At 46.1% G+C, this 14,191-nt stretch overlaps 1 protein-coding gene across 9 annotated transcripts in view; it reads right to left on the bottom strand.

Annotated features, from left to right (window-relative positions):
- The window catches only part of LOC119970506 (multiple C2 and transmembrane domain-containing protein 1-like), an 891,726-nt gene that overhangs the window by 573,938 nt on the left and 303,597 nt on the right, over nucleotides 1-14,191 (bottom strand). For all 9 annotated transcript variants that reach the window (XM_038805255.1, XM_038805256.1, XM_038805254.1 and 6 more), the window contains one exon: nucleotides 2,190-2,332. In XM_038805255.1, coding sequence (XP_038661183.1) covers nucleotides 2,190-2,332 — 143 coding nt within the window. The remainder of the gene's footprint in view (nucleotides 1-2,189; nucleotides 2,333-14,191) is intronic.

Below are 14,191 nucleotides of genomic sequence, written 5' to 3'. Positions count from 1 at the left end.
TTACTGCACCATATTCCAGAGGTGGATTTACACTTCTGGGGACCCCGCGCTCTCCCTCTTTGCAAGCCCCATGTCACCCCCGCCCTCTGGAGTGTTATATTACCCTTGGTGGTAATATGTTGTGTTCTATGCCTTTTGATCCAGAATGGTCCATTGAGTTGATGACAAAGAATCTACCAATCATTAGATTTAAACAAAACTAATTTATTGGATAACGATTAATTAAATGAAGTTCTCACTACTGAGCTATAGTTAATAATAAAGTAGTATTGAATCTGTCTAGCATTAATCAATAATCTAAATAATCACCAATAATATCCTCGTGTTAACTCTCTCTCATCTAATACTCTCCTCGTGCTGTTCTCAGGTTTTCTCTTTCACTAACCACCCAGCATTCCCTGAGGCCTGATTTATATACTGAGAAATGGTGGTGCCCTCTAGTGTTTGAATTACACAGAGACGTAATAATTAACCCTTCACTATCTTGCCTATATACATATCATTACATGGTGATATGATGGTCCGCCCCAAATGACATTGAGCTGAGGCCCAAATGTCAAGCCCTGCCCCAAATTATATCAAATTCCACCCCCAGTGACTCCCCTCCCATGATCCCTGATGCATTCTGCTATTATCTTTCCTGCAAACTCTCATGTAGTGCAGCCCCGAATATTAGTATCATAAAAGAATGTTAGTGCCTTTTTTATGTTTCATTCAATTCAAAACAGGTGCTCTAAGCAGAGTCCCATTGAACTGGCACTGGTGTTTCAGACAGTTGCTTTTGGATTACATTCCTGAAAGGTACTAGGGGTTTTCACAGTAACTTCATTGAAGCCTACTTGTGACAATAAGTGAGTATTATTATTATACTCATAAAAGGTACTATCAAAATTGGTGTTGTAGAGGACGTGCCTCTTTGGCTGGCTCCACGCATATTACTGAGCACAGTACAGTTTTATTCTGCATTGAGTTATTGCAAACATCCAGCATTAAAATTCCTTCACTCAATCAGAACAAAATTAACAAAACATAATGATTTAAGTAGCACTGTACTCTGAGTACCTGCTTGTGCCAGAGAGGCTGCTAGAGTGCCAATGACTTGAGTATTGTCAATGTCAGTATTACTGAGTTGGCCAAGACTATTGCAGAGGCACAAAACAATGCAAAATGCAGAGTTAATATGAATGGGTTTTGTCAAATCTGATTTTTAACATAGTGCAGATCTGGCAGCACCAGAGCAAAGAGAAACAGAGTTAACTTTAATGACCTTTCATCAGAGTTATTCCGGCAAAAGGTCCCCGACCTGAAACGTTAGCCATTTTCCCAAGCTGTTGGAAGTGGGGTCCAGGGTGAACGGAGTGGGAAAGGAGATTGCAGAGGGATCTCAATGTTATCTCATTCTATTGCAGCTTTTCCCGAGGGTAGGTAGAAAACCATAGGGGAACATGTTGGGGCATGTATGGGCTCCGCCCATGGCTCCTCCCCTTGAAGGGAGGTATAAAGAGCAGTCGACCTGTAGGCGGTTCTCAGTATTGGATCAGTCTCAGGCAGGCACTGTTCTAAGTTGATTAAAGCCACGGTTTACTTCTACTCTTGTCTCGAGTGAATTGATGGTCGCATCGGTAAGTATTAGCAATAAAGAGAGATTTACTTGCATATTTGACTCAGAGTGTTATTCTGTCAGACACTAGATTACCTCATTGAGGCAGAATCCAGTGAGGGTCAACAGGGGAGTATGGGGCTTGTGGGAGGCGGTGACATAGTGGTATTGTCACTGGACTTGTAATACAGAGACCCAGTGTACTCTGGGGTCCCAGGTTCAAATCCCGTCACTGCAGATGTGAAATTCGAACTGAATAAAAATCTGGAATTAAAAATCTAGTGATGACCATGAAATCATTGTCAATTGTCATAAAAACCCATCTGGTTCACCAATGTCCTTTAGGGAAGGAAATTGATCTGGCTGTTGATCATTTCATATTGCCACCAAAGTGGAAACTCACCTTACTGCCATTTTAATTTACGATGATCTCCTGCTGAGCTTTGTGGAAAAGAAAATTGGGCGGGGTGCAAAGCAGGCTGCAGATTTGCTATCACTTGTTTTGCGTTGTCGCCCAAGAACAATTTCAACCCTTTGATGTTTTCTAACCTGTAATCACCGAGCATAGGCTGTTTAGGGCTTTACCTACCTTTATGTACAGAGGTTCTGCAACATTTTGTATCAGAAGAGAGGTTTCTTCATTCCAAACTGGATTGAGGTTCTTTTGAATTGTTTTACTTCTGTAAACTTCTTTCCCAGCTATTTTGAACTTCACATATGGATCACTTGTTCCTGAAATAGTGTTGGAGAAAATTAAACATAGAAATATTACTTTGCTATTTGATGATTAACAGCCACAATCAATTCAGTGTGAATATCATTCCAATGTTGTTTTGTATAATCAACATTAGAAGTTTTATTTTTTGCAGGATTTTTAACTTTTCTTACAAGATATAGGGCTTGGTTCTCTGGCTTCCCAGCTGCATGTTTCTCCGCAGGAGGAGGTGCTGCAGCGTTTGCTGGTGGCGGGATTCACTGCTCCCGCCGCTGTCGATGGGAATTCTCATTAAAGATACTCTTGCTGTCAGAACACCCACATGCAGGGGTGATCTGCCGGCAGGACCAGAGAATTTTGCCGTTAGTGAATGGCTGGAGATTTCCAGCCATACTTTTACCGATTTGGCAGAAATAATCTCAATCCAGCCCAGTTAAAGAAATCAAACTTTCACGGAATAAATAACTCAGCATCTTCAGAAATATTATGTTTTTGACAATTTTTGTACATATTAACCAAGTGCTACAATGATCACAATCATCGCAAATATTCTTTCAGAGTTTTTTGAGAACTATTATTTTTTTGAGCAGTTTGCGATGATTCCTTCACACACTACTTTTGCAACACTCTTGAGCACCACAAATGATGGCACTGCCTTATCTGATCTGTAGATAACAGGTCAAACTGCATCTGCAGCTTTTTTCGACTTCCAAAATGTCATCCCCCAACTTTTGGCATTCCTCTCTAGCATCCCTATCTATATGTGCTTTGGACAAAATTATCTCCCCCCCCCACCCCCCAATCACTGCTTTCAGGGCCTCTCATAGAAGAGTGTGAAACCGGCCCATTCCCATTGAACCCCACGTACTGGTCTATACCTCGCCGTATCCCTCCACAGAAACCCATGTCTGCTAATAATTCCTCATCCAACCTCCATGCCGGGCACTGAGCTGAACCTGCCTCTAATACCAAGTCCACTAAACGTGGAGTATATTCTGAGATGACAATTGCCGAACACTCAGACTTCCTCACTCCAGGAAGAAGAGACCTTCCCATCAGGAAAAAATCTATCCTAGAGTATATTTTCTGGGGAGAACAAAACCAAAAATTCCTTGCCCCCAGGTGCATAAACCGACATGGATCTGCTCCCCCCCCCCCCCCCCCCCCCCCCACCTCCCCTGCCACCCATCTCCTCCATAAATGCCAACTCTTGAGCCACCACCTGGGGCCGATAGCTCTGGCTTCTACCGGTCAAGGTTTGGGTTCAAAACACAATTCGAATCTCCCCCAAAAATCAACTGATGCAAATCCAAATCCAGTATTGCAGCCAATAATCTCCTCATAAATGTTACATTACCCCATTTTGGGGCATATACATTGACCAGCAACATCTTCCAATGACCCAGTGACTTTTTTTTCCTTCATGGGCGTCGCTGACTGGGCCAGCATTTATTAAGAGTTGATCTGGACTCACATGTAGACCAGACCAGGTAAGGATGACAAATTTCCTTCTCTAAAGGACATTAGTTTTATGGCAATTGACAATGGTTTCATAGTCAGCTTTAGATTTTGTTTCCAAATTTTTTGAAGTGAATTCAAATTTCGCCGTCTGCCATTGCGGGATTCGAAACCCTGTTCCCACAGCATGACTCTGGGTCTCTGGACTACTTGTCCAGCAACAATACCAATACGCCACTGCCTCCCCTTTATCACTCATCTTTTTATTTTTTGTTTAATTCAACTTCAGCACCATTTTTACAGTCGTTGTGATCTATCTCCCAAGGGTTAGACTTAAGTGATGTGAAGAGAGACCTGATCTAGCCATTCAGATAGCTTGCTTAAGATTGGGAAGGTAAACTTGACAGTAAATGTCAGAGAAAAATGGGAGTCAAACATGAATCCCCAGCTGAGGTTTTTACAATTTGGCTTTTTAATTAGTATACTATTCTCAAAAGTGATCAAGACTTATTTAAGGAACTTCATAGAATCATAGATTTCCTGCAGTGCAGAAGGAGGCCATTCAGCCCATTGCGTCTGCACCTACCTTCCGAAAGAGCACCCTACCTCGGCCCACTTCTCTGCCCTAACCCAACCCACCTAATCCTTGGACACTAAGGGGCAATTTAGCATGGCCAATCCACCTACCCTGCCCATCTTTAGACTGTGGGAGGAAACTGGAGCACCCAGAGGAAACCCACGCAGACACCCGAGGCTGGAATTTAACCCCGGCTTGTATTAGTTCAAACTATGTCTGATGGAAAATTTAAATCCTTGGAAATAAATCCTACTGGGACTGCCATATTGAACGACAAAAATATTCCCTTTATACTAAACTCAGTAATATCATGAAACATACATAGAAAGTAGAAGCAGGAGGCCTTTTGGCTTTTTGTGTCTGTTCCATCACTCAATAGGATCATAGCTGATCATCAAGTTCAATACCCTGATCCAACATTCCACCCCCATGTCCCTTGATCCCTTTAGCCTCATCTAATTCCTTCTTGAAATTACACCTAATTTTTAGCCTCAACTACTTTTTCTGTCGTGAATTCCACAGATTTATCACTCTACGGGTGAAGAAATTTCTCCTCACCCCAGTCCTAAAAGGTTTACACTTTATCCCCCCATACCCCTCGATTCCTTTAGCCCCAAGAGCTATAACAAATTCCTTCTTGAAATTACACAATGTTTTGGCCTCAACTACTTTATTTGTTAGTGAATTCCACAGATTCACCACTCTCACGATGAAGAAATTTCTCCTCCACCTAAACGATTTACCCTTTATCTGAAACCTGGACTCTCTACCATCAGGAACATTCTTTTGGAATCTACCTATCTAATCGTATTAGAATTTTATAAGTTTCCATGAGATCCCCTCTCACTCTTCAAAACTCCAATGAATATAATCCTAATCGATTTAGCCTCTCCTCATATGACAGTCCTGCCACCCCAGGAATCAGCCTGGTAAATCTTCGCTGCACTCCCTCCATAGCAAGAACATCCTTCCTCATAAGGACACCAAAACTGCACACAGTACTCCAGGTGTGGCCTCACCAATGCCCTATATAATTGCAGTAAAACATCCTTATTCTTAAACTCAAATCCCCTCTCTCAGAAGGCCAACATGCCATTTGCCTTCTTTACTGCCTGCTGTACTTGTGCCCTTACTTTCAGCAACTGATATGTGACGTTACCAAGGTCTCACTGAGTATCCACCTCTCTCAATTTACATCCAATCAAATAATAATCTCCCTCCAAGTTTTGCTACATTTCCCCACATTATACTGCACCTGCCATGCATGTACCCACTCACTCAGCCTGTCCAAATCTCGCTGAAGCATCTCTGCATCCTCCTTACAGCTCACCCTCATCCAACTTTGTATCATCTGCAAATCTGGAGAAAATACATTTAGTTCCCTCATCCAAATCATTGATGTATAATGTGAAAAATTGGGGCCCAGATCCCCGCAGTGCCCCACTAGTCACTGCCTGCCAATCGGAAAAATACCCATTTATTCATGATTTTCATGAATCCATTCCTTCAATACGGAATATAAAAGCTACTTGCTGAGCATTGTGCTCCATATGTATCAAAGCAAAATATATATATATATGTGTAGCACCATTATATAGTAGCTATCAAAAAGGATTGTGATATGTAAAAAGAGAACTGTACAAGACTATGGGAAAAAAGCAGGCGTTTGGGTCTAATTAAATAGTTCTTTCAGAACACTGGCAAAAGCATGAATCAAATTACCTCCTTGGGTGCTGTCTGATTTAATAAAGAACAAGTGATCAGTGAATCTTGAGATATTAGTGGAGGAAGCACGAACCAGAGTAGAGTATGATTGCCCCTGTTGAGCAACGAGGCCCAAGAGACGTCCCTGTGGAAACACCTGTGTGATACCTGCAGCAAGAGATCTTTAGATTTCCAATAAATAGAAATCCACTGCCTGGACCCCTCTCTCGGGGCTGCCAAATCTGATTAGTATTTGCCATGCCACTGGAGCCTTAGGCTGGATGTCCGTAAAGTTCCGGAGCATGAGCTAAGGCCGCAGTTTAAATTGAAGGTCAGTGACATATGTCTCAACGTCACTGCTGAATGGAAGAGTTCCAGTGGAATTTGAACTCACAGCATCTCCTTTGGAGTCAACTTGGGCAGGATTCTCCCCTACCCAGTGGGGCGGGGGGTCCCGGCGGGACGGAGTGGCGTGAACCACTCCGGCGTCGGGCCGCCCCAAAGGTGCGGAATCCTCCGCACCTTCAGGTGCTAGGCCCGCCCCGGAGTGGTTTGAGCTCCGCTGACCGGTGGGAAAAGGGCTTGGCGCCATGCCAACAGGTGCCGATGGGCCTCCGCTGGCCAGCGAGAGTTGGCACATGCGTGGGAGCACCAGCGTGTGCTGGTGTCATTCCTGCGCATGTGCATTAGGCTTCGTTTCTGCACCGGCAATGGTGGACTGCTGCAGCCACCAGTGCTGAACAATAGAGTGCCCCCACGGCACAGGCCTGCCCGCGGATCAGTGGGCCCTGATCGCGGGCCACGCTACCATGGGGGCACCTCCTGGGGCCAGATCCCCCTGCGCCCCCCCCCAAGAACCCTGGAGGCCGCCCACGCCGTCAGGTCTCGCTGGTAAGGGGCCTACTCCAATTGACGCCAGCGGGACTGGCAAAAGACAGGCAGGACTTTGGCCCATCGCGGGCCGGAGAATTCGGGCAGCCCCGGAGCCCATTGACTCGCGCCGGACCCCGCCATTCTCCGAGGCGGGGGGTGCGACTCACGCTGGGTCAATTTTTTGGGGGCGGGAGAGAATTTGGAGGACGGCGGGGGGGGGGGGGGGGGGGGGGGGGGGGATTCACGCCGACCCCCGGCGATTCTACGACCCGGCGGGGGGTTCGGAGAATCCCGCCCAAGAGTACTACCAACTGTGTCAGCTAATAGTTAAAAAGAGCGTCTGTTTAAAAACTTGAAATTCATTGTCAAAGTACCAGCAGTTCAGTTTCTTTATCTGTAGTAACTATAATTTAGCAGCTGATGGGAGGAAAGTTGTCTATAAATCAATATATAACCAAGTACAGATCTTTTTTAATCTAATTTGCCTGAAGCTCTCTTGGAAGCCATTCAACTTCTTTGTTAATTTATTGCAGCTTCCAACCGCCATTTGTGACATTTTAAGAAAAAGAGTAAGAATATCCAACTGAGAAGACCTGCAGAACTTTAAGTGCTTCAGTAATAAATCTAATCTCATTTTGTTCAGTGAAGAGGATCATTATTTGTTTATGATGCAGATTCAATTCAGCAGAGCTGTTATCCACCCGAGGTTCACCACTGAAATACAAATTACATTTGCATGGTGTAGTCCATTTCTTATGACTAATAAGAATATTTTCAAAATGGAAACGCCACTATGCATATCACTACATTGACAAGAGCACAAGGGGACTAAAGACACAAGTGAGAACTCTCAACATATCCAGCCATGGAGCAAACCTCACAAGTGGAGTGACTGTTCTCCTATCAGTGTTCCCTGTCCCGCAGTGATGCCATCTCCCTTCCACTGCAGGTCAATCAGCAGACCAGCCTGGACCATCCTCACAGCCCCTCAAAACCACAGACCTGAGCATCTCCAAGGCAGACATCTCGGAGACCAGAATCAAAGAGGGATCACAGCAGGTAGATGCAGGGATGACCAAGGGACTGGCACTTGGAGGGATGCTGTAGGCCAGGACTTTGCTAAGCCTGAGACTGATGACGTGCCCTGGGTACGGACGTCCTAGAGCTGTTGGAGCTGCAAAGGCAGAGTCGTAAGCATCAGGAAGGGATGACAGCATCCCTTCTTGGACTACAAGGCCAGCTGGAGAACTTCCATCACCTTCTGGCTGAGGCAATGGTGCCTTCATTCTAATGCAATGAGGCCAACATTGCAAAGGTGGCATCCGCAGTGCAGACCTTGGTGCAGGATATGCACTCCATGGTGAGGTCTGCCTGATCCAAAGTTCAGCTCATGACCTCCATGGTGGGAGTGGCCATTCCATGCTTCAGCTCATGACCTCCACGGCTGAGGGCAACTTCGGCAGTAGGCAGTCACTTTCGTGCCTTGGCCATGAAAGGAGCGACCATCACATGACCTCCAGCAGGCCCCGCAGGAGTGAGAAGATGCAAGACCTCATTGCGGGAGAGGTTTTGAGGCCCTAGTCCTGCTCATCCCCAAAACAAGAGGCAATGAAGGCATCCTTAGCCCTGCACTCCACGAGGTCCATCTGCCCCCTCCTCCATGGGTTGTTGCCCCTCTCCACCCTCCTGAACTGAGGAGGTCACACTCCTCCATCTCTTGGGGGGGTTTAAACTAATTCAGCAGGGGCATGGGAACCTGGATTGTAGTTTTGGGGTACGGGAGATTGAGAGTATAGAGGTCAGGAGCACAGATTTGACTTCGCAGGAGGGTGCCAGTGTTCAGGTAGGTGGTTTGAGGTGTGTCTACTTCAATGCCAGGAGTATACGAAATAAGGTAGGGGAACTGGCAGCATGGGTTGGGACCTGGGACTTCGATGTTGTGGCCATTCCTGAGACATGGATAGAGCAGGGACAGGAATAGTTGTTGCAGGTTCCGGGGTTTAGGTGTTTTAGTAAGCTCAGAGAAGGGGGCAAAAGAGGGGGAGGTGTGGCGCTGCTAGTCAAGGACAGTATTACGGTGGCGGAAAGGATGCTAGATGGGGACTCTTCTTCCGAGGTAGTATGGGCTGAGGTTAGAAACAGGAAAGGAGAGGTCACCCTGTTGGGCGTTTTCTATAGGCCACCTAATAGTTCTAGGGATGTAGAGGAAAGGATGGCGAAGATGATTCTGGAAAAGAGCGAAAGTAACAGGGTAGTTGTTATGGGAGACTTTAACTTTCCAAATATTGACTGGAAAAGATATAGTTTGAGTACATTAGATGGGTCGTTCTTTGTACAATGTGTGCAGGAGGGTTTCCTGACACAATATGTTGACAGGCCAACAAGAGGCGAGGCCACATTGGATTTGGTTTTGGGTAATGAACCAGGCCTGGTGTTAGATCTGGAGGTAGGTGAGCACTTTGGAGACAGTGACCACAATTCGGTGACCTTTACATTAGTGATGGAAAGGGATAAGTATACCCCGCAGGGCAAGAGTTATAGCTGGGGGAAGGGCAATTATGATGCCATTAGACATGACTTAAGATGTGTAGGTTGGAGAAGTAGGCTGCAAGGGTTGGGCACAGTGGATATGTGGAGCTTGTTCAAGGAACAGCTATTGCGTGTTCTTGATCAGTACGTACCAGTCAGGCAGGGAGGAAGGGGTCGAGCGAGGGAACCGTGGTTTACCAAAGAAGTGGAATTTCTTGTTAAGAGGAAGAAGGACACCTATGTGAAGATGAGGCGTGAAGTTTCAGTTGGGGCGCTTGATAGTTACAAGGAAGCGAGGAAGGATCTAAAGAGAGAGCTAAGACGAGCAAGGAGGGGACATGAGAAGTCTTTGGCAGGTAGGATCAAGGAAAACCCAAAAGCTTTCTATAGGTATGTCAGGAATAAAAGAATGACTAGGGTAAGAGTAGGGCCAGTCAAGGACAGTGGTGGGAAGTTGTGTGTGGAGGCTGAGGAGATAAGCGAGATACTAAATGAATACTTTTCGTCAGTATTCACTCAGGAAAAAGATAATGTTGTGGAGGAGAATGCTGAGACCCAGGCTATTAGAATAGATGGCATTGAGGTGCGTAGGGAAGAAGTGTTGGCAATTCTGGACAAGGTGAAAATAGATAAGTCCCCGGGGCCTGATGGGATTTATCCTAGGATTCTCTGGGAAGCCAGGGAAGAGATTGCTGAGCCTTTGGCTTTGATTTTTATGTCATCATTGGCTACAGGAATAGTGCCAGAGGACTGGAGGATCGCAAATGTGGTCCCTTTGTTCAAGAAGGGGAGTAGAGATAACCCCGGTAACTATAGGCCAGTGAGCCTCACGTCTGTTGTGGGTAAAGTCTTGGGGAGGATTATAAGAGATACGATTTATAATCATCTAGATAGGAATAATATGATTAGGGATAGTCAGCATGGTTTTGTGAAGGGTAAGTCATGCCTCACAAACCTTATCGAGTTCTTTGAGAAGGTGACTGAACAGGTAGACAAGGGTAGAGCAGTTGATGTGGCGTATATGGATTTCAGTAAAGCGTTTGATAAGGTTCCCCACGGTCGGCTATTGCAGAAAATACGGAGGCTGGGGATTGAGGGTGATTTAGAGATGTGGATCAGAAATTGGCTAGTTGAAAGAAGACAGAGGGTGGTGGTTGATGGCAAATGTTCAGAATGGAGTTCAGTTACGAGTGGCGGACCACAAGGATCTGTTCTGGGGCCGTTGCTGTTTGTCATTTTTATAAATGACCTAGAGGAGGGCACAGAAGGTTGGGTGAGTAAATTTGCAGACGACACTAAAGTCGGTGGAGTTGTAGACAGTGTGGAAGGATGTTGCAGGTTACAGAGGATCATAGATAAGCTGCAGAGCTGGGCTGAGAGGTGGCAAATGGAGTTTAATGTAGAGAAGTGTGAGGTGATTCACTTTGGAAAGAATAACAGGAATGCGGAATATTTGGCTAATGGTAAAATTCTTGGTCGTGTGGATGAGCAGAGGGATCTCGGTATCCATGTACATAGATCCCTGAAAGTTGCCACCCAGGTTGATAGGGTTGTGAAGAAGGCCTATGGTGTGTTGGCCTTTATTGGTAGAGGGATTGAGTTCCGGAGCCATGAGGTCCTGTTGCAGCTGTACAAAACTCTGGTACGGCCACATTTGGAGTATTGCGTACAGTTCTGGTCGCCTCATTATAGGAAGGACGTGGAAGCTTTGGAACGGGTGCAGAGGAGATTTACCAGGATGTTGCCTGGTATGGAGGTAAAATCCTATGAGGAAAGGCTGATGGACTTGAGGTTGTTTTCGTTAGAGAGAAGAAGGTTAAGAGGTGACTTAATAGAGGCATACAAAATGATCAGAGGGTTAGATAGGGTGGACAGTGAGAGCCTTCTCCCGCGGATGGAGGTGGCTAGCACGAGGGGACATAGCCTTAAATTGAGGGGTAATAGAAATAGGACAGAGGTCAGAGGTAGGTTTTTTACGCAAAGAGTGGTGAGGCCATGGAATGCCCTACCTGCAACAGTAGTGAACTCGCCAACATTGAGGGCATTTAAAAGTTTATTGGATAAGCATATGGATGATAATGGCATAGTGTAGGTTAGATGGCCTTTAGTTTTTGACTTCCCATGTCGGTGCAACATCGTGGGCCGAAGGGCCTGTACTGCGCTGTATCGTTCTATGTTCTATGTTCTATGTTCTTTCTTGTCCTGCTGCTCTCGTCGCTGCAGTGTCAGATTGCGCAGGGCGCAGCACATCATAAAGATGCTCCAGGTCCAGGGGGTGATCGACGGGATGTCGCCTTATGAGCACCAGCCCATGAAAAGCCAGCCACTTGATGAACGTGCAGCTGGTGTGTGACCATGAGCTGTATTATGCACCTCTGCACGTGATACCCTGGCAGTGTGCATGCCACCCGGTTGATGATTGGCTCCTGGACGTGGCTGATGACACCTATCTGGAGGCCACAGACTGATACGGAGACCACTACAAAGACGCCCATTCCGTGGCCAGGGGCATCCTGAAGATGCGGTTCATGTGCCTGGACCGCTCTTGTGAGGCCCTCCAGTATTGTGCTAGGAGAGTCTCCCACATCGAGGTGGCCTGCTGCGTCCTCCACAGCATCGCGCAGCAGAGGGGCCTGCTGGAGGAAGGAGATGAATGCTAATCCTCGACTAACGATGTGGATGAGGGGGGGGGGGGGGGGGGTGGTGGTGAAGATGGGCAGGGCATGGGGCCAGGACAGGCACAGGGATGCTCTACTCACCTCCAGATTCACTGACTGGGGGGCCTGGCCAGCGGTGCTGGCTGAACTGGGGTCCCTGGGCGAGGCGCACCCCCAACGTCCACCCATCCCGTGCCCCCCCCCCCCCCCCCCCCCCCCCCTCCCGCGCGTCCCCTCTGCGGCCAGATAAGCCCATGGCATCCCTTACAATTCTCACAGAGCACTGAAGCAGGTCGTAATGTTGTGCACAGGGTGGACATTGTGCACAGAATGAACAGGGTGGTTAGGAAGCAGCTGTCCCCCTTAGTTGAAGGGCCAGTTATGAGGGGACACAAGTTCAAGATGAGGGACAGGAGGTTTGGGGGGATGTGAGGGAAAACGGTTGTACCCAGGGGGCGGTGACGGTCTGGAATGCACTGCCTGAGAGGGTGGTAGAGGCAGGTTGCCTCACATCCTCTAAAAAGGCTATGGCTCATGTGCTGTAATTGGGATTAGGTAGACAGGTCAGCTATTTGCTGAAAGGGCCTCTTCTGCACTATGTGATTCTGTGAAATTAGGGAAGTTAGATGTTTTTATTGTAATAAGCTGGACTGCACCAAGTCAGTATGTTGGGATTTTAAACAGAAAGCCGGTTGGAGTTACAAACCTTAAAATAGGAAATATGAAATCAGAGGCTGGAGAACAGGAGAAGCAGGAGAAGAGGAAAAGAGTAAACAATATTTAGTAAGGACACAGGGAGTCCACACTGAGTAAAAAACAAACAAAGTTTATGTTCACAAATGATGTAAACACTACCCAGTAGATCCCCATCGGGTTCGTCTCTGGTCCATGCCTTACTGGCCAACCTCATATACCAAGGGTAATTGAGATGTTCTGCCCCAGCAGGAGCTTGTACTTCTCAAGGAGCATGGGAAAAACAAACATTCCGCACCCCCCTCCGTAGATCCTGTGTGAAATATTACATGGTATGAATGAAAATGTGCGCACAAATAGTACAAGGGCAGGGTGGTCAGCAGTTTAAAAATGTTGTGATGAAAGTCAAGTGTTTCCACATGGACAGACTAGAATGGGGAACAATATTGCAATTTTAAGAAATGCAGACATGAGTCACGTTGTAGGATAAAGATGTCTGCCATCCATAAGGGATATTGAAAAAAGAGGTTCTGGTCAGCTACATTCAAAACAAGAAATATTCCTTTGGAAAAATAACTTAAGGAGTAGCTTGAAGATGGAAGATGTGGTTGTAGGAATGGTACAAATATTTGCCATGGCAGGGCTTCACTTCATTCTTGGGAATGACACAACAGGATCACAGATAGTGTGGTTGAACAGCTGATAGAAAACCGTTGCAGAGAAATTGCAACCAGACCATCTGTGCTTTTTTCCTGATTGTGTCGCGACCACAGGCTCATAAGATAAGACAAAATAGGAAGGAGATATGTGCACTGGATGAGATAAGTGAGATCAGGTTATGTGGTACAATCTTTAGCAAACTAAATGAAGATGAAACAGACCAAGGGAAAGAGGCAGATAGGTTTAGTTCAAGGAGATTGATAGATTTGTTTTAATTTGGAATCACCCTGTTGTCATTCTAACAGGCAGCTTAATCAGCATTGAAAGTGCCGTGTATTCCGGAAGCTGCGAATGAAAAGAGCATCTGATCCAAAAAATCAATAAAACAGTTCTTTAAACTGTTACAAACCTCTGGTCTCTCTGGCTTTGACACATTGCATGTTTTGAGCAGAAAGTTCTCACGGGATCTTGGACAATTTTTATCCTGTAACCTATATCGAAAAACAGATTCTCTCGTCATCAGCACATTGCTGCAATGTGGAAGTATGCCATGTGTTAGAATTTGCATTGAGCCCCATCAAAGTTAATTACATATTTCAGATAAGAATTATAGGTGATATTGGAAGCTAGCAATAGAGTTTCCTTATAACCAGAAAACCTTCATATTATCTTCCACCCATCTCTCATCTCAGTGGTGGGTAACCTGGGCCTGAGGCCACCATCTC

Source organism: Scyliorhinus canicula, chromosome 8, assembly GCF_902713615.1.
Source record: "Scyliorhinus canicula chromosome 8, sScyCan1.1, whole genome shotgun sequence".
NCBI classification, from domain to species: Eukaryota; Metazoa; Chordata; class Chondrichthyes; order Carcharhiniformes; family Scyliorhinidae; genus Scyliorhinus; species Scyliorhinus canicula.
This window is presented reverse-complemented; position numbering and strand designations above follow the sequence as displayed.